This window comes from Malaclemys terrapin, chromosome 5 (assembly GCF_027887155.1).
Source record: "Malaclemys terrapin pileata isolate rMalTer1 chromosome 5, rMalTer1.hap1, whole genome shotgun sequence".
Taxonomy (NCBI): Eukaryota; Metazoa; Chordata; order Testudines; family Emydidae; genus Malaclemys; species Malaclemys terrapin.
In genome coordinates, this window is record NC_071509.1 from 89,039,614 (window position 1) to 89,059,099 (window position 19,486).

The window sequence follows — 19,486 nt, forward strand, 5'->3', positions numbered from 1 at the left end:
TCTCCTACCAACTAAAGCTTTCAAACATGTCTATCAATGTTTAAAAACCCTGTTAGATGGGAAGTGAGAAGCAGGTCAGAGTGAACCCCTGGTTCACGCAAGCAGAGTTAGCTAGATGATCCACAGGCAACGTGTTGCTGTGGAGCTCCACTGTCTGGCCCATTTCTTCCCCAAAGCCAGGAAAACATGACAGGTGGGACAAACTAAAGAGTAATCTAGGCTGTATTAGACTGGTCTCCCTACCCGGTCATGAACAGGAACATCACCACTTCCATGCCTTCCTCCCACTTGCATACCATGCAAAAGCCTTATATACATAGGCAACACTGGGGAAGTGATAGAACATGGAGGGCTTTCTGTGCACACAAGACACGCCTGTCCCTCCAGTTTCTTTAAGTCATAACCCAAATACAGCAGGAGTTCCATTCTGGCACATCTTGTCAGATTTGTCAAACTGGGACTCCTCTCTGGCAAACCTGATGTCTGCCAGAAGATGACAATCTCCTCAAAGCTCTGTGCCTGAGGTGTCTCTTCATCCGCAAGTGTACTTCCCACCATGTCCAAAGCCAGTATTACTAAAGAGGGGGTTGGTCAGAGGGAGAACAGAAGAGAATTGCAGCTGAAGGTGCCACAGGGGCAGGCCTATCCACTCCACTCTAGGACTGCATCATCTTCCAACAAGCCTCCTGTGGTTCATCAGAGCAGAATGAGGAGCTGTCCTGACTGGACAGATCTGAACAGGTAGACTCCCCCATTCCAAATTAAGAGAGAGAAAAGTATTTCTCCTCTTCACTTCCTCCCACATCATTCATATGAATATTCACAATAACAAAGGAAAAGAGAAAAATCGTGTCTGTAACAGGAAAGTGGGGGGTGGGACTTGGAACCAGGGAGCCAGTTTACCTACTCTCAGCAAGTAACTGGACTAGGCAGAGGGGACAGGGAGTCAGCAGATGCTATCCTACTCAGCACTGCTGGCCAGTTATGGCTATAAAAACTTATGGGCAATCTCTACAGAAAAGTCCTATTGCTACACACTCCCTCAGATACATCAGACCAGGACTCTCTCCCCACCCACAGGACACAGCTGCCTCTGCCCAGGAGTTGCAACTCAACACCCCATTGCTACTAATACAAGGCAGACTAGGATTGGGGCAAGAAGGATGGAGGGCTGATGTCTAAAACTGTTCAAGACCAGGGGCCAGACTTATAAAAGTATTTAAGCAAAAGATGCAGACAAGTGCCTACTAGGATTTTCAAAAGCGCCTAGGTACCCAACTCTCCTTAATTTCAATCTCAGTGCAGCTTTAAACTACTGAGTGGCTATACATGACTAAACCACCCATGTCCTTTTCCAACATCATATCAATTATTTCACCATGTCTTAAAGAGCCATTATCTAAACTTCTCAAAAGCAAAAAAAAATTAGTATGTTTACAGGCATTTCAAACTGGAAAAGTGCCAAAATACATCAGGTACCATCCACTACAAGTTAGTTATATGTTCACATCATTCAAGGAGAAAATTACCTGAATACTCAATGACTTCCTCTGGGGTTTTTCCTTCAACTTCACGAGCTATATTTTCAATATCATCACGGCCCCATTTTTCATTAGCTTTGATGAACTGGTTAAAATCTCTTTTATTCCAGTTGGTAAATCCCTTGAAAGCAATAAGCAGCAATATAGACAACTTTTAGTTAACTGTGTTGGGTTTTCTTCATTTAAAAAAACCCCCACCAAGATATTAATTTCAATATAAATACTAAAGACACACATACAAGGCTCTAGATGCCTTAGCACAATGGCTCTCAACTTTTCCAGACTACTGTACCCCTTTCAGAAGTCTGGTTTGTCTTGTGTACCCCACGTTTCACTTCACTTAAAAACTATTTGCTTACAAAATCAGACACAAAAATACACAAGTGTCACAGCATGCTACTATTGAAAAACAGCTTACTTTCTTTTATTTACCATATAATTATAAATCAATTGGAATATAATTATTCTATTTACACTTCAATCTATAGTATATAGAGCAGAACAACAAGTAATTGTCTGTATGAAATTTTAGTTTGTACTGACTTTGTTAGCCTGTTCTAAAACTAGGCAAGTATCTAGAGGAGTTGATGTACCCCTGGAAGACCTCTGCGTACCCCAGGAGTAAATGTACTGGCTGCGAATCACTGTCTTAGCACAACAACAAAACACAGCAGAATTAAAATCTGTTCTTTACTGGTACAGTTTGCTTCATGCTAATGTGAAAACATTTTCTCCACCTGAGCAGAGGTGGGGAGAGAGGTTACTCCCACTCCCCCCCACCCACCCATACTGTTGCATAGGAGGATCCCAGAATTATAAACATTATCCCTAATTGCCTCTCTCTCCAGTCCCAAGTTCATTTTTTTTCCCCATTTCAAGGTCCTAATTAATCAAACACCCCCTTCAAAGGTTTTCCCCTTATAAAGGCATCCATGGAAATTCTTTGAAGGGAATAAGCTCCCTCCTCAGAAGCTGATACTCTTAACAGCTCCATCGGTCATAGATAGCAGAACCACAAAATACATGTTAAAAATCATCTAGCATGACCCAGTCCATTTTGCAAGAATAGTCTCTACATCTCTCCCATGCACAAATGCTTTTGCCCTAACAGAAAGATTAGCTCTAGGTTTGAACTGGTGGGCTTCTGCCCACCCCTATACAGCAAAGAATGCTTAAATAAATGTCAGTAGTAAATGTCCTTGATGAGGACACTTATCCACTAGGAAGTGGACTGGTTTATAAAGAAAAGAAAAAAGAAAAAAGAAAAGGACACTTTAATATTCCCCAACAGCTACCAGATTATAACCTGGTGAGTACCAAATTGGGCGTTTTGAGTTTAAAGCATTTTTTTCTACCTCTTAACTTTTATTTACCTTTTTTTTTTTTAAAAATAATAATATTCAGCCAGCCACATTATTTTAGAGACAGCTCACTTGATTTGTTACTTGAAAAAGTAATATCAGAACATTATTTAGAAGCTGAATTAAACTTGCTTTAATGGATATATCTACTTAGTTATTTATCCTCCATTCTGCATCTAGTTTATTTCCTTCTCACAAGTAGGACTTTATGTTATTAGTACCAAATTCCCCCTCTTCGCCTGTTGTCTCATGATAGCTTGGGGAATCTGTCTATGTAAAACTGATAAATTCTGATTGATTTAATTAATTCAGTGTATAACACACCCTCTGTGTGTATTAAAATCAGCTGTTTGCTGACACAAACCATGTCATGTTGTCACAAAGCAGCTACAGGACAACAAATAAATTGTTAACATGGAATGTTATTCCAGGTTGTCTGCAGGGAGGGAGTTGGGGCAATAGAAATTCCCCAACAGAACAAAGGAAGAGGTGCTCACAGTTGCTGATAAAAGGTACATGTTCTCTGAGCTAGACAAACCATTTTACTATTGGATCTGAACAGGTGAGAGAGAGCTTGAAGACTTAGCAGGAGAGAAGGATCTGGGTACTCAATGAACTGGCCTAAAACAAACTCTTAGAGGGGTGAGGACAATGGAGGGAAGGTTATTGCATGAGTTTGTAAGTCTCTATGCTTCCTCTATGCAAGGGAGTGGGGGGGAGGGAGGGCACATTTAAGAAGGCTTTTCAAACCTCCAAGTTCTTGGAGGTAGTCTGGGAAAGAATGTGCTTAAGCTACTGGGGAAACTGGAGGTAGAGGTCATCATTGTTCTTGTGGCCTAGGGCAGCTGGACTGCAGGGTCTGGGAAGGGATATGAGGGAGAGCCAATGGCAAGAGGCAGAGCCCTGATGCTGTTCAGACTCAGTAGGCTTAGATGCCCACAGGATCCAGTGTTTGGATCCAAATACAGTAGCATGGTGAGTGTCCAGCAGTGGGAGCTCAACAAGGCCTGTGACATCTTGGAGCTAATTTCTCCAAGTCTCATTCTGGTTTGTATCAGAATATCTGTTGAAGAGAAAGATGCTAGAACCAGATTCACAATTGCAGTTTGAGAACCAGTGGTCTATTCCACAGAGTCAACAGGCTTTTCCTATATCAATCTGTAAGATAAAGCAAATGAAGGTACAGCTGGAGGTTATTTTAAGAGAATGACCATACCTGTGTTAGTAGTTTCTCCTTTTCTTCTAACTCTTCATCATTAAGGGGATCAGCTTCATCAATTTTAAGCTGTTCTTCCTTTTGTGCTTGGGCTGCATTTGGCAAGTCTGGATTACGAGGTACCTGAGAGAGAAATTTCATCAGCTTTTACATTTCAGTTTCACAGAAGTTAACCAGAACTCTCCAGATAAGAGCTGATTTTTTCAGCATGCAAAACAACAGTACTCCATCTGAATTACGAGTGACAAAACAGCAGACACAGTGTCACCATCAAAATATTTTTAATTGCCGTAATTAAAGTTTCTCAAGACAGAAGAGAACATATTGTGTAAGAGCAGTTTTAATACCTTGTACCCAATAGTTTTTCTGTAATACAGAATCTCTTTTTCTAGTAGTTCAAACAAACGTGGAGGAAAGAACTGGAAATCTTGAACATTAGGCTGTTTTGGAGGTCGTGGAGCCTAAAGAAAACCAAAGATATACTTTACATTTAATTCACTTTCAAGTTTGCTTATCGTTAAATTCATTCAGAAACCATGTAATTAAAAAAAAAAAAAGTGGTTAAATTTTAGTTCATCAGAAGCTAGAGCTCTGGTTGGATAAGAATATATACAAGAACCTTTAAGAATTTACAGTGGAGACTGACACTGGCAGACCAGGTGCCAGCTGTTGCCAAGGTCTGTGTGTCTGGACACAAAGATACATAGCTGGAATCTGTCTGGCTCACTTATAGGTTAATATTGATAAAATCTGTATTATAATTGTAAGAAACTGTGTAGTATTTCAACTCTACTGAATGCTTGACTTGCTGCATGCATTAAACTTTTACTTGTAATATCCGTGCTCCATACTGTAATGTAATAATTGAGCCTGGGTGACCACTGGTTTTTGTGTTAAAAGGCAGCAGGTTTAAAACAAACACAAGGAAGTCTTCTTCACACAATGCAGTCACCCTGTGGTACTTGTTGCCAGGGGATGTAGTAAAGGTCAAAACTCCAATGGTGTTCAAAAAAGAATTAGATAAGTTCATGGGATCCATCAATAGCTGTTAGCCAAGATGGTCAGGGAGACACCTCCTGCTCTGGGTGTCCCTAGCCTCTGACTGCCCGGATCTGGGAGTGGACAACAGGGGATGGATCACTTGATGACTGCCTGTTCTGTTCATTCCCTCTGAAGCACCTAGCCACTGTCAGAAGACAGGATACTGGGATAGATGGACCATTGGTCTGACCCAGTATGTCCATTCTTATGTTCTTATGAGAAATCATCAAAAAGACTGAAGACTCGTATTGTTGTTCTGCCCTCTTCCCCCGCGTGAAGATGAGTCATGAAAATGGACTCCTCCCATCAGCTGAGTTTGCAGCTCAGAGCATGCCAGGAGGGAATAAAAACCATAAGGTACGAAGGATCTCCATGCTGCTCGGACTCTGTGTGAGCAAGGTGTTTCTAGGCATGAGCAAGATATCCCCAGCTGCTTAACCTAGACTAACCCTAAAGAACAGAGCTTGCTGATTATAGAAGCCTCTATTATCTTTTGAAAGGTAAGACTAACGCACTTTTGTGTCTATGTTTATTTGCTTTAACCTTGTAAATAACTAAATTTCCTTTTCGTATTTAATAAGTCTTCATATGGTTTACTATAGGATTGGCTACAAATGTTGTATTTGATGAGAGACCTAAAGCATAATCGACCTGGGGTAGGTGACTGGTCCTTTGGGATTGTGTAAGGGGCCATATATCACAGACACATGCTCACCTATGTGGTATGACAGACTTTGTGACTCCATTTTAAGGCTGTTAAAGTGCCGTAAGACTCTGAAGTTGGTGGGTGAAATCTAAATTTTAAACTACCAACAATTTGGGGTTTGTGCCATGGTTTTTAACAATTTGGTACTCGAGCTCTTGTGCACAGTTAGGAGCATCACACAGTCACAACAAAACACTACTTCAGAATACTGTATGAGGAAAGTTACTGTTTGTATTGTGGAAAGAAGGATAACACTTCACATCAAATGTAATCTGGATTGTTTTTTAAAAAGTTAGAAACCAGGTGAATAATAAAACATTTTAAAGTAGGACCACTGGGAAGGCCAAATAATTGCTTGAGAAAAAGCTTAAGATAAATCTACTTAGTTATTTAGAATCTAATTCTAGACTTCTCACCCTCTCTTGTCCTTATCTTCCACCACCTGACTAAAAGATCTCATTCTCCTTTTAATCTTCCTCTCCCTCTCCCTCCATGAGTCCTATGTTGAGAGTCCTTTGAACACTCCAGTTTGCATCTTTAAAATGCCTTTATATACACCATTCATTTATTTTACAAAAATTTTCCACTGATGGAAATTTATAGAAGTGTACGAATTGATTTATAGTTGGAAGCAAGTTAAGATAAGTCTGTCTTCTGTACATTTCAATCATTTTCTGGTTTAAAGTCAGTCAACTCACTTTTGGTGCCTTTGGTTCACTGACACGAAGAGCTTCCCTGAAGTAAGCATCAACAGCATAGTTGGCTTTTCTTTCTCGTTTAGGTGGCTCAATCCACTCTGTGAATGCCATCTATAAGATTAAAGAAATAAATTAAAGAGACCTCAAGTTCTATAAAGGTATTTTATACAAAGTATACATTTTACACAAAACTAGAACTAAAGTACCTGGAACAATAATAGCCTTCCACAAATTTAACAAGCAATTTATTGCTTGTTAAATATTACGTATATCATGTTCACCAAACCAGTAACATGCAGTAAGTATATACAAATACTACCAGTGAATTCTTCCAAAACAAATTCAGATATTACCTTTTGTTTCTCTCTATAATCTTCCCCTTCAAAGTTGTATACACTGGACTCTGTATCCATTGTAAAATTTCTAAGTGAACTTTCGCCCATCTTTGAGAGTTTCTCGTTCATTTCTGCAGTCTGGAAAAAAGTTATCAATGAGTAATACTTTTCAAAAAAGATCCTCCTTATTCACAAGCACACACTCCAAAAAATGACTTACTAGTACGGATCTTAATGCCAAAAAACACTCCTGATCTACTATGTAAATTTTAGTCTGAAAAATGTTAATTGCATTTGTAATATTGTTCAAATTATCCAAAGTAGTAACACGTTTCAAGTTTCTTTAATTTGCACCTCACCTTTTTTGCACCTCTTTCCAAAATACCATCAATATCATCATCAGTAATCTCACTCTCCTTTGAAGCAAACACATGCGTAGCTCCATGTCGAATCATCTGCAGCATTTCATCTTTTCCTATTTTATTCAGATTTTGATCCACCAGTCTTCCTGAAGATAAAAATATTGGAGGACAATACCTTATTGCAGAGTTTAGTGATTTTAGGCCAATCACTTGGATGTGTCAGGAACAGAAAGAACACTTCCTTTCCCTCCTTGTTTATTATGTTTGTCACAGGCCATTCATAAGTCAGTCACAAGAACTATTTTCAACATTTAAAAAAAAAAAATTTTTTTTTTTTTGGTTTGTTTTCCTGACAGAAATCTAGATAGTTAAGCAAGGACTGGTTCTTGCTTAGTAATACAAATTAATGACTCCATCAAAAAACAGACTCTGGATTTTAAGTCTTCCAAGTAGCCTCTCATTCCTGGCCAGCAGTTTCACAATTTCAAGTCCACATCTCCCTATGAACATGACAGCAACAGCTATGGTACTTTTTTAAAATAATTGATTTCAAGTTAGACTAACGAAAAAGTTAGCCCTTGAGCTTCAGCTTTGGCCCCTCTGCCAAAAACAATGAAGCTCAGGCTTTGGGCCCCACACCTGGGACAGTTGGGCTTGGGCAAGCTCACACTTTGGTCCCCCCCTCCTTTGGTCACGCTTTAGTCATGAAGTAATTTTTGTTGTCAGAAGGGGGTCGCAGTGCAAGGAAGTTTGAAAACCCCTGAGTTAGGCTAATGTATGGAGTTACATCATCCTTACTCTTTTATTCCATTACTCTAGACACAGAAATGAAAATTTATTATTACACTTCCCTCTTTAAAGCGTTTTCACTTTTTACAGTTCTATTTAAGTATACTCATTCTTAGCCATCTGGGATGCCCTAGTCATTCCATAATGCAGTAACCAGTGTTATGCTGAAAGACTGCCACACAAGAGAAAAAACAAACTTAAGAAATTTATCATCCCCTTCCATCCTAAGAACAGAATATGACATCGTGGCCCCACTGAAGTCAATGGCAAAACGCCAACTGACTTCAATGGCGCCAAAATTTTACCCAGAATTTACATGTGCAAAAAAGGGGAGTGGCAAAGGAGAGAAATACAAAGTACAAAGATAGAAAAGCTGTCTCAATACACTTGCCTTGTTGAATGACTATGGAATCCAAACGAAGTTTCATTTCTGCTCTTTCCACTATTCTTTCCTCCACAGTGTTGTCTGTGATAAATCTGAACACTCTAACAGTTTTTGTCTGGCCAATTCTGTGTGCTCGGTCCTATGCAGAAAATTGTGAAATACCCATGTCATTTAGCACAACACGGTAAAGTGTTTGCATTGAAATATAAATACATACAATTATTGCTTGAATTTAAATCCGTTTTTAAGAGAGTAGCTATCACTATACTAGTTTGTGAAATAAAAAAACCCTGTACATTTCAGGTTAAAATCCTTCCATAAATCCAGTTGACATTGCCACTCAAAAAAGTTTTTATTGGCTCTATAAGCTTAGTTAACAAGGTCTCTTGCACAGAGAACAGTATACTTTGCTTAAGATTCCTCTCTAAAAGACATGGTACATATTTTAACAAATATTTCTCAGATATTAAGGCCAAAAGATCAGACTAGACCATCTAGTCTGACCTCCTGTATATAAACTCAGAAAATTTCACCCACTTATCCCTATATTGAGTTTAATAACTTGTGTTCGACTAAAGCATCTTCCAGAGAGACTTTGCTTTCAAGTCTTACTTTGAAGATAGTTTCATCTTTTGAACCATCACTGTTAAAACACTCATTTTCAACTGGAATTTGTCTGGCTTTAACTTCCATCCGTTGGTTCTTGTTATGCCTTTGTTGTGTCATTCTTTTGAACAACCTTTATTAAGCATATTTGAAAATATCAGCAGCCTGGCTGAAATCCTCAGATTTTCAACATGCCAATGTGCACACAGAGATCCGGTTTGTACATATTTTATAATTTATACCTTTAATATGAAAGTTTTAAAAATATTAGCTCTCTTATTTGTAATGTGTAAGTCAATACATTGTTCTCTCCATAAGATCAAAGACTGAGATGCAACATTTTTGGATGTAAAGATTAAGCATGTGCACCCTTATAATGCAAGTTAGTAACAGAAAAGCTGATTCAACTCAAGAGAGGATAGTGAAGTGATTACTCCAATGTCTTAAAATGACAGATTAAGGCTTTAAATTTTAGGCCAAATTCGACCTAACTGCTGTGACCTTTTTAATGTCAACTACTCTTGGAGCATAGAAATCATTCTTAATTTAAAAAAAAAGACTGCACTATTGAATTAAAGTGGACCAAAGTATATATAGAACCTGGACACCATGAAATGCACGTATATACATTTGTATGGCAGTTCTGTAAGAAAAACTAGTTTATATACAATGATATTTCTATCTTGGAATTCTTACCATAGCTTGAAGATCTACTTGTGGATTCCAGTCTGAATCGTAAAGAATTACGACATCAGCAGTAGCCAGATTGATTCCAAGACCACCGGCACGCGTGCTCAACATAAACACAAACTTGGAGCTGTCAGGTTCATTATATGCATTAATAGAATCCTGCAGAAATAAGACAGTCGTCAATGCAACTGTATATTTTGAGCACACAATTTTATTTAATTTTTTTTATTTTAATTTTTAACACTCACTTGTCTCTCATCATGAGGTGTTTGTCCATCCAATCTACAATACTCATAATTTCGCCACATACAGTAATCTTCCAAGATGTCTAGTACTCTTGTCATCTGACTAAAGATTAGTACTCGTGAGCCTATTAGAGGTAAAAAGTAAAATTGTTCAACAAATAAGTAGCTAATAATTATATATAAACATTAGTTTGGAGGGGTGTTACTCTTAAACATAAGATTGTAGAACAAGATGATGACTGGTAAAAGTTAATCAATATGAGCATCTAGTAAGAATACATTTCTTTCAAAATTTGAGAAACTGATAAACTGACACATTCTTAGTAATATTTTTCAGGTAATTTTTAAAAATCTAATCTAGATTAAGAAAAGGTATTAAAAACTGACATTTAAAGTTCTAAAAAAAAAAAAGGTTATCTTCTTGTAACTGTTGTTCTACGAGACATCCATTTTTCACATCCATTCCAATCAGGGGTGCATGCGTCAAGTGCGCGATCATTGGTAAGTTTTCCCTTATCAACACCCATTGGGTTTGTCGTGGAGCCCCCTGGAGTGGTGCCTTTATGGCGCTCAATATATGATCCTGCCAACCCGACCCCCTTCAGTTCCTTCTTGCCGGCTACTCCAACAGTGGGGAAGGAGGGTGGGTATTGGAATGGACATGAACAACTTATCTCGAAGAACAGTTACGAGAAGGCAAGTAACCATTTTTTCTTCTCCAAGTGCTTGTTCATGTCAATTCCAATCAGGTGACTCCCAAGCTCTACCCCTGAAGGTAGAGTCAGAGTCAAGGAACCACTGATTGGAGCACCGCTCTGCCAAAGGCTGCATCGTCTCTGGCGTGATGGATGATAGCGTAGCGAGAGGTGAACATAGGCACCGATGACCAAGTAGCTGCTCTGCAGATCTCCTGTACCGGGACTTGGGCCAGAAATGCCACTGAAGAAGCTTGAGCTCTTGTGGAGTGTGCCGTAATAGGCAGAGCTGGGGCCTTGGCCAGCTCATAGCATGTGTGGATACAGTCTGCAATCCAAGACAAAATACGCTGAAAAGAGACCAGGAGTCCTTTCATCCAATCTGCAACTGCCATGAATAGTTGGAACGAAGCCATTGTTTCCTCACATCAGTGAGGCTTGGGATAAAAGACGGGCAGGAAGATATATCTTTGGGTGGTACGAAAATGAGACACCACGGGGAAGAAAAGCCAGGTGAGGCCTGAGTTGCACCTTGAAGACCGTGTAAGGTAGATCAGAAGTTAGTGCCTTCAGCTCATACACCCTCCTAGCTGATGTGACAGCAACCAGGAAGGCCACCTTCCAGGACAAAGAGCAAAGAGTAAGTTGCCAATTGCTCGGGGAGGGGGGAAGGAAGGGAGATGAGCCTGGATAATAGACTCAGACTCCAAGGTCAGAAGGTACCATTATGATCTTCTAGTCTGAACTCCTGCACAATGCAGGCCACAGAATCTCACCCACCCACTCCTGTAACAAACCCCTGACCTATTTCTGAGCTACTGAAGTCCTCAACTTGTGGTTTAAAGACTTCAAGGTGCAGAGAATCCTCCAGCAAGTGACCTGTGCCCCACGCTGCAGAGGAAGGTGAAAACCCCCCAGGACCTCTGCCAATCTGCCCTGGACCCACACAGGTACTGGCTGACCAACATGTGGGTATAACCTTTCCAGGCCCTTCGAGAAACGCCCCACCATGGGATTGGTGAATACGGAACAGCCAGACGCTCCCGAGTGGAAGGCCGAGATGGCTGCGAGGTGTACTTTAATAGAGGACGGTGCAAGGCCTTATTGTTTCAGGTGTAGGAGGTACTCTAAGATGAGCGGAACTGATGCCTGTAAGGAGGTATATGATGCTCCTCACACCAGCATGGGAACTTTTTCCACTTGGCTAGATAAGTGACCCTGGTGGATGGTTTCCTGCTACCAAGAAGGACGTTCCTGACAGGACTTGAGCACAGGAGCTCCATTGGATTTAACTATGAAGCTTTCAAGCCATGAGATGGAGGGACTGAAGGTCTGGGTGTTGAAGGCGACCATGGTCCTGTGTGATTAGTTCGGGGCAAAGTGGTAGAGCTATTGGGTCGTCCACTGACGGCTCCAAAAGCATGGTACCAGTGCTGACGGGGCCACACTGGAGCAAGGAGGATTACCTTCGCCTTATCTCCGCGGATCTTGAGTAGTACCCTGTGCACGAGAAGGACCAGCAGGAAGGCATATGTGAGGTGGTCTCCCCAGGGTAGTAGGAACGTATCCAAGAGGGAACCCAGGCTGTGTTTCTGAAAGGAGCAGAACATCGGGCATTTCCTGTTGTTTCGGGTGGCAAACAGGTCGACTTGGGGAAATCCCCACCTTTGGAAGATGGAGTGTATGATATCTGGTCGGATGGACCACTCGTGATTACAGAACGAGCTACTGAGGTGGTCTGCTAGTTCGTTCTGCACTCCTGGAAGATAGGACTCCGGGTGCACGGAGTGGGCTATGCAGAACTCCTAAAGTTAAAGGGCTTCTTGATATAGGGGAGGGGAACGTGCTCCCCCCTGCTTGTTTAGGTAAAACAAGGCAGTGGTATCTCATCACTGCCACGCACTGGCCTTGTAGTATGGATTGGAATGCTTGGCACGCCAATCACACTGCTCTGAGTTCCCTCATATTGATGTGAAGAAAGCTTGTTTTGCAACCACAACCCCTGCATCTGGTGGTCGCCCAGGTGTGCCCCCCAACCCAACAATGACGTGTCCGTTATTAGGGTCAAGGACGGCTGTTGAAAGGAACTCCCTCGCACATTGTATGGAGGTTGAGCCACCATTGGAGGGACTGGAGTATTTGTTGTGGCAACAACAGTATTGAGTCTTGCCTATCGCACCACGGGTGATATACAGAAGTGAGCCACTCTTGGAGTGGCCTGAATCTGGCATGCCTGACATTTAAGTGCAGGCTGCCATGTGGCCGAGGAGGGCCAGGCAACCCCGCTCCATAGTGGTCGGGTACTGCATGAGGCTCTGAATGATGCCTGCTATGGCTTGAAATCGTGTCTCTGGTAGGTACTCTTTCGCTTGAACCGAGTCCAGCACCGCCCCATTGAATTCTATTCTCTTGGTCGGTGATCGGGTTCACGTTGAGGAGTCTCTAAAACATGGATTTGACTAGTTGGACGTGAGACTCCACCTGCTCCCTGGAATGGCCCTGCAACAGCAAGTAATCTAGGTAGGCATACCGGTACCTGCCTCTTGCGGAGGAAGGCTGCTACCCCCGACATGCACTTGATGAATACCCGGGGTGCAGTTGATAGGCCGAATGGGAGGACCGTGAACTGGTAATGTTTATGGCTGACCACAAACTGCAGAAACCATCTGTGCTGAGGTCAAATGGCTATGGGGAAGTACACATCTTTCATGTTGAGGGTGGCATACCAGTCTCCCGGATCCAGAGAAGGGATAATTGTGCTCAGGAAGACCATGTGGAATTTCAACTTTACCATGAACCTGTTGAGTCCACACAGATCTAAAAATGGGTCTGGGATCCCACCCCCCTTGCCTTGGGGATGAGGAAACAACAGGAGTAGAATCCCTTGCCCCTGTGCTCCTGAGGAACCTCCTTCACAGGGGATCCAAAAGGGTCACTGCCTCTGCCAGTGCGGAGGCCAAGCTACAGGTGCCCTGCTCCAATGTCTGTGGGAACGGTGCCCACTGTGGCGGGAGTAGAATAATTCCACATCTAAGTCAGACAACCCCGATCTGGACAACCACGGCGGCACTGACCAGTATTGCACAGGGGATCGGTGCCGATGTCCCCGCATTGGGAATCGATGCCGAGAGCTGGGCACCAGAGATCATTGCCTCTCTAACTGTGCCGGCAATCAGTGCCATTCCAGTGGCACCAGAGATCTGGATTGCCTGGACGGTGCCAGGGAGGAGTACAAGGGGTCCCGAGATGACCTGGGCGATGGCAAGCAGGAGCGGTGCCAAGGAGAACGCTGCATCATAACTGGCTTCCCTCTAGACGGCACCAGGCATGAAGGTACAGGGGGGCTTGTCCCTGACCGCCAGGGGTTGCGGCGCCATCAGTTCTATCAACTCCCTGTCAGCTTCGAAAATGTCCAGGGTACAGGGTAACTCCAATTCCTCCACCTGGCACTGCCAGTCCGGGGAGTCACTGGGCACCAGACTCAATGGTCCCCCCAGGGAACCAAAGTCACTGGTGCCAACTCTTGACCCTTGCATGCAGAGTGCTCTTTCCCAGGACGCACTGCTGATGCACCCGGAGGCTGAGAAACCTTTGGCCTCAGTGATCGGCCTCTGTCAGTTTCCTTCCGCTTGTGCGGTACTGGCGAATGGGAACTGTGCCGGATAGTCTGCGGTGCTGGAGAACGGTGCCAAGGGTCTCTGGACTCTTCTCAGTGACATATTGTGCACCAAGGCCAGAGTGCTGCACACCGATTCGCTCAGCGGGGGACCCCGCGCTCAGAGGCAGGTTGAGGACAGAGAGCGGACTCCATCAAAAGCTATTTGAGATGGAAGTCCCGCTCTTTTTTCGTCCTGGGTAGAAAGGACCTGCAGATTTTGCACCTGTCTATTTAGTGCTTACTGCAGGTCCAACACAGTTTAAACACTTGGCCCCAAGGGAAGGAAACGGGTAAGGTGGAACCCTGGTCCCTAACCGAAAGTATAACTCTAAACTACGCTAAATTAAGAACTGAAACCTATGCTAAACTATAGCTCTAACTAACAAGCTAAGAGAAGCCCTTGCGAGGCAAATGAACGCTGTTCCAATGACCGTCAGGGGCGGTAAGAAGGAACTGAAGGGAGGTGGGGGAGCTCAGGTCAGCAGGACCATATATTGAGCACCATAAAGGCGCCATTCCAAGGGGCTCCACAGCTGACCCAACAGGCCCTGCTAAGGGAAAACTTTCCAACGATGGTGCACGCAACATGCGTACACCTGATTGGAATTGATGTGAACAAGCACTCGACGAAGAACCTCATTTAATATGGAACTTTAGCAGAAATACATATAAATGCTGACCTGCAATAGTCAAATACTGCTATTCAGTATTTTACTCAATGGAGATTCATAGCGTTATAGACATATCAATATTCTTTACAAATTCTTCATCCTTAGTGTGAAAATGATATTGATCCTTTACTGCAAGTTATATACAAGGACAACTGAAGACACAAAGGCACACACTAAATAAGGATTTCAACAGAAACCACCGTCAAATCACCTTTTCATTAAAAAAAGTAATTAAGATCAAGCCACTCCCCCCATACCCTTGTGCAAATACTGGAAAATTAAAATTTAAAATGAACTGAGTAATTTGGGCTAATAATATATGGAGATATACCTATCTCATAGAACTGGAAGGGACTCTCAAAGGTCATCGAGTCCAGCCCCCTGCCTTCACTAGCAGGACCAAGTACTGATTTTGCCCCAGATCCCTAAGTGGCCCCCTCAAGGACTGAACTCACAACCCTGGGTTTAGCAGGCCAATGCTTAAACCACTGAGCTATCCCTCCCCCCAATATTATGATATTAAAGCATTTAACAAGTATGATGATTTAAATACATTTTTAAAATAAATCATTTAAGAGGCAAGCACCCACTTGACTTACTTACCAAGTCCAGCATTCAAGAATATGTTCTACTGCAACACAACAGAACTGCAAACTCCCTAGCCTGTTTATGGTGTTCATAAATGGCAAAAAAAGTTGCCACCATTATTTCTTTCATGTTCAGTTAGTCATGACACTTACCCTTTACACTGGATAAGTACCTATTCCTTGTGATCCATTTTTAGTTAATCCAGATAATTTTTTCCAGGACTAAAGGCAACTGTCACATGACAGCTGAAACTGACACAGCATATAGCAACAAGCCTCATAAGCAAAAAAATGCCAACACTATCATTTTGATTTGTTAACTCCTATCTCAGGTCTTATAATGGCATCCATCACTATAGTGTCTGAATATCTCCCAAGGAATAAAGCAAAAATACAGGCCAATAGGCTAAGCCTAGGTTTACTTCGTATTGCCTATGGCTGTTCTTTCTTTATAAGGTCTTCCCTTGCCCTTAAGTTTTCTACTGACTCCTCCTTTACTGTGCTTAGATCGGTCTGTAAAAACACTAACTGAATTAGTAAGTTTTACGCTTTGTTCTGAAGGAAATAATATTTGTGGTGAATCTGATCTCCTGCAGTAATGAATTCCAGAGCCTTTACCCTGTTGCTAAGAAAGCAGTTTCCTCACTTTCACAAGCTTCCCCTTAAGTTGAGTTTCATATGTCCTGAGGAATGCTGCCATTAAGGGAGACTGACATGCTCCAAGGTACCTTGGAACAATTCCATAAAGGGCCTTGAAGGTTAAGACCAAGGTTTTGAATATGATCTGGTATCTTATAGAGAGCCAGTATAGTTAGCAGAACTCCACAGTGATGTACATTTGACAGCTGTTGCTGAAAAAAACAGGTTACTACATTCGGGACCAACTGACGCTTTAGTGGCCCCCACTTAACTGAAGAACAGATTTCAAAGTCCTGATCCTGATCTATAAAACCTTTAATGGATTGTGATCCAATTACCTATGAGGCCACCCTAGCCTCCACAACACCTATGATCTACAGAGAAAATACATCTGGCGATTAAATTCCATCTATTAAAATCAAATGAATCAGACAAGCAATCAGACAAATGATTCAAACAAATCAGGAAAGAAATATGAGTCATACCTTGTTCTTTCAACTTTGGAAGCAATTTATCCAATACCACCATTTTTCCACTGTTGGTAACCAAATGCATATCTGTTGTGTAAGGTGGACCAGGTTCTGCTCCATCAAAGAGGTAAGGATGATTACAACATTTTCGCAATTGCATCAGGATGTTCAATAGTCTCATTTTGTCCAGCTTCCCAGCAGAGTTCAATATATCTATATCCTTCATTAAGATTCGTGTATACCTAAATTGAAAGTGATACTTCAATTAAGTAAAGGCCCTCTTTTATTGTATAAGTTATAAAGCAAGAACTCAAAAGCAGACCCTCCCCCATTCCATAAGTAAAGCTCACTGATGATTGCATAAACAGCAACTTAGCCATTAGGTAAAGCTATCACAAGGAAACATATATTGAATTCCTCCCAGCTGGCTGCATCATAAGCAATTAAATCAGGTTCTGCACAATACAACAGCATTTTTCTGCAGAAGTTGTAGTTAGTTCAGTTGTAAGCAGCAGATTTCTAGTCAGCTTTAACAGTAGTACAGACAAGTGCCTGAATTACTTACCATTCTCTTTGCATTTTGCTTAGACCCACATAAATTTTAACTTCCTTCTTTGGAGGCAAACTCTTTTCTACATCAGCTTTAATACGGCGAAGGAGGAATGGCCTTAGCACCTGGAAAAGATTAAATGTTTAGGTTGAGTATCAAATAAAGCAAGAAATTCAAGTCTTTTGTGTTTCTTATTTGCTTAACAAGCAAGAACTATCAATAAAATAGAGAAGATTCACTGAATACATTTCTGAAAACTAATCCATTGGTATTTTAAAGCCATGTTTCACTGTTCCTCCTAGAGTTTCAAACTCCAGACCGTAACCGGGTCCTCTGGAAAAATGATTAACACATACACAGCTATCTTCCAGAGGAACACATTTGAGTTTCCTCTGAAGGATTCAAACCAGAGCATCTTGGAGACATGGGGGGAAAATGAAGAAATACTAGCATGGCTAGTACCAGTATTGCTATGGTCCAAATGCCCCACTTCTGTTCTTGTTATCAAGCATGGCAAGCAGTTACAGATAACCAAGCTGCATGAGGATGCCCCAAAAATCAAAGTGTCATGACTGGATATGAAAAGCTGCTGGAGATAGGCAAAAATGAGTCTGGTCATCAATCCATAACTCTAAGAGACGATCTCACAAGAATTTTGCTTTGCCCCCCACCACTCCCACTGAGTGGTATGAGTTATCTGTGCCAGACAAGATGAGTAGGAACACCTTACACTTCTGGATTTTCTTCAAATTTTAGTGTTCTGGTACTTTCAATGTATATGATTCAAGTTGGAAAAAGATTTAGATTTATCAGTTTCTTTAGGGTCAGTTTCATATTCTGGTTTCTCGTGCACTTACATTACAACTCAAAATGGGTGAAATTTTTTTTGTCAAAACTGTTTTAACAGAAAATTGAATTTCCAATTAAATAAAATGTTTCACAAGAGGCTGTTTTCCACAGAAAATTGTTTGCTTGCCAAAACTAAAATACTTCAATTCAGATATGTCCCCATAGTGCCTCATACTACCTATAGTTTGGTTGTCTAATGTCCCCATTCTCCTCTAAAGGCTGAGCTCCCTAGCTGGATGTCATGTCCCATGCTGCACTGCAGCCAGGGGACATCATAATGCATCGCCTACTCTCATCAAAGGGGGAGACTGATCCACCATGGGAGAGTTAGTAAGAACAGAGAGCCAGGCCTACAGAGGAGAATAGGATCATAAGAATATGGGAGTTGCGCTTTGAACATATAAAATGCTAAGGACCTGATTTTTCAGAATCATAGGGATCTCAAATTGTACACCCAGAATTACTGGACACTTTTGACTTTAATCTCTCTGTGCCTTAGTTCCCCATCTGCAAAATGTGGCTAATACTCCGTCATCTCACAGGGATGTTGGGAAAATACATTTATCAATATTTATGAAGCACTCAGGTACTATAGAGATAAGTGCCATACAAAAGCCAGAGGAAATGAATACATTCTGTCTTCAGAACAGGGGTTTAAGACTGTTCAGTAAATAAGGCATGGGGCCACATATTTGAACAGTAACAAGAAAACAAACTATTAAATAGCTGCTCAAATTAGCACCATCCATCCTGTGCACAGAATGAGACAGGGGTCCCGTGGGAAAAAAGCAGTATGTGATCTTCTAACTAAAGACCGTATCTCAATGCATATGCACAAGGGAACTAAATTAAGGTTGTACAGACAACCTTAATTCAAGCATTTCCTAATATGAATGCTTGACTTTGCAACCTTAATAAATATTCTTTTAACATGGGGAAGGGGAGGTTGAGATCTGGGCTTAAAGCTATTCAACCAGGCCTATTTAAGAATTATATACATCCTTTGCATCACTGAAGTCAGGATGCAATTATTTTTCAAAATATTCCAAAAAGTATAGTATAAGGGTATTTTTCTTAATGTTCTATGAGCAAAGACAGAAAAATCTTTGGAACAACAGGACTGGTTAATACTCATTCAACATTATATGAATGTGACACATACAAAAAAACAAACAAACAAAAACTTACCATGTGGAGACGTTCCACCAGCTTTTGATCTCCAAGACAGTTATTTGTATCAAACCATGAATCGAAGTCCTATATTAAAATATTTTAAATATAGAAATCACTTTATTACACCAAGAAAGTTAATGTACTGCAATAAGAAAGAAAGTAGCTCACCACATGACAGTTACAAATTCAATTTAAATTTCACAATGTAAGTATATTGAT

At 41.4% G+C, this 19,486-nt stretch overlaps 1 protein-coding gene across 1 annotated transcript in view; it reads right to left on the minus strand.

The window, feature by feature from the left end:
* Positions 1-19,486, minus strand: part of SMARCA5 (SWI/SNF related, matrix associated, actin dependent regulator of chromatin, subfamily a, member 5) — a 50,507-nt gene that overhangs the window by 4,953 nt on the left and 26,068 nt on the right. The window contains exons 9-20 of the mRNA XM_054028900.1: positions 19,283-19,351; positions 17,261-17,370; positions 16,711-16,937; positions 9,979-10,100; positions 9,737-9,889; positions 8,441-8,573; positions 7,258-7,406; positions 6,917-7,036; positions 6,564-6,674; positions 4,466-4,579; positions 4,119-4,241; positions 1,530-1,662 (exon numbers count right to left, since the gene is read on the minus strand). Coding sequence (XP_053884875.1) covers positions 1,530-1,662; positions 4,119-4,241; positions 4,466-4,579; positions 6,564-6,674; positions 6,917-7,036; positions 7,258-7,406; positions 8,441-8,573; positions 9,737-9,889; positions 9,979-10,100; positions 16,711-16,937; positions 17,261-17,370; positions 19,283-19,351 — 1,564 coding nt within the window. The remainder of the gene's footprint in view (positions 1-1,529; positions 1,663-4,118; positions 4,242-4,465; positions 4,580-6,563; positions 6,675-6,916; positions 7,037-7,257; positions 7,407-8,440; positions 8,574-9,736; positions 9,890-9,978; positions 10,101-16,710; positions 16,938-17,260; positions 17,371-19,282; positions 19,352-19,486) is intronic.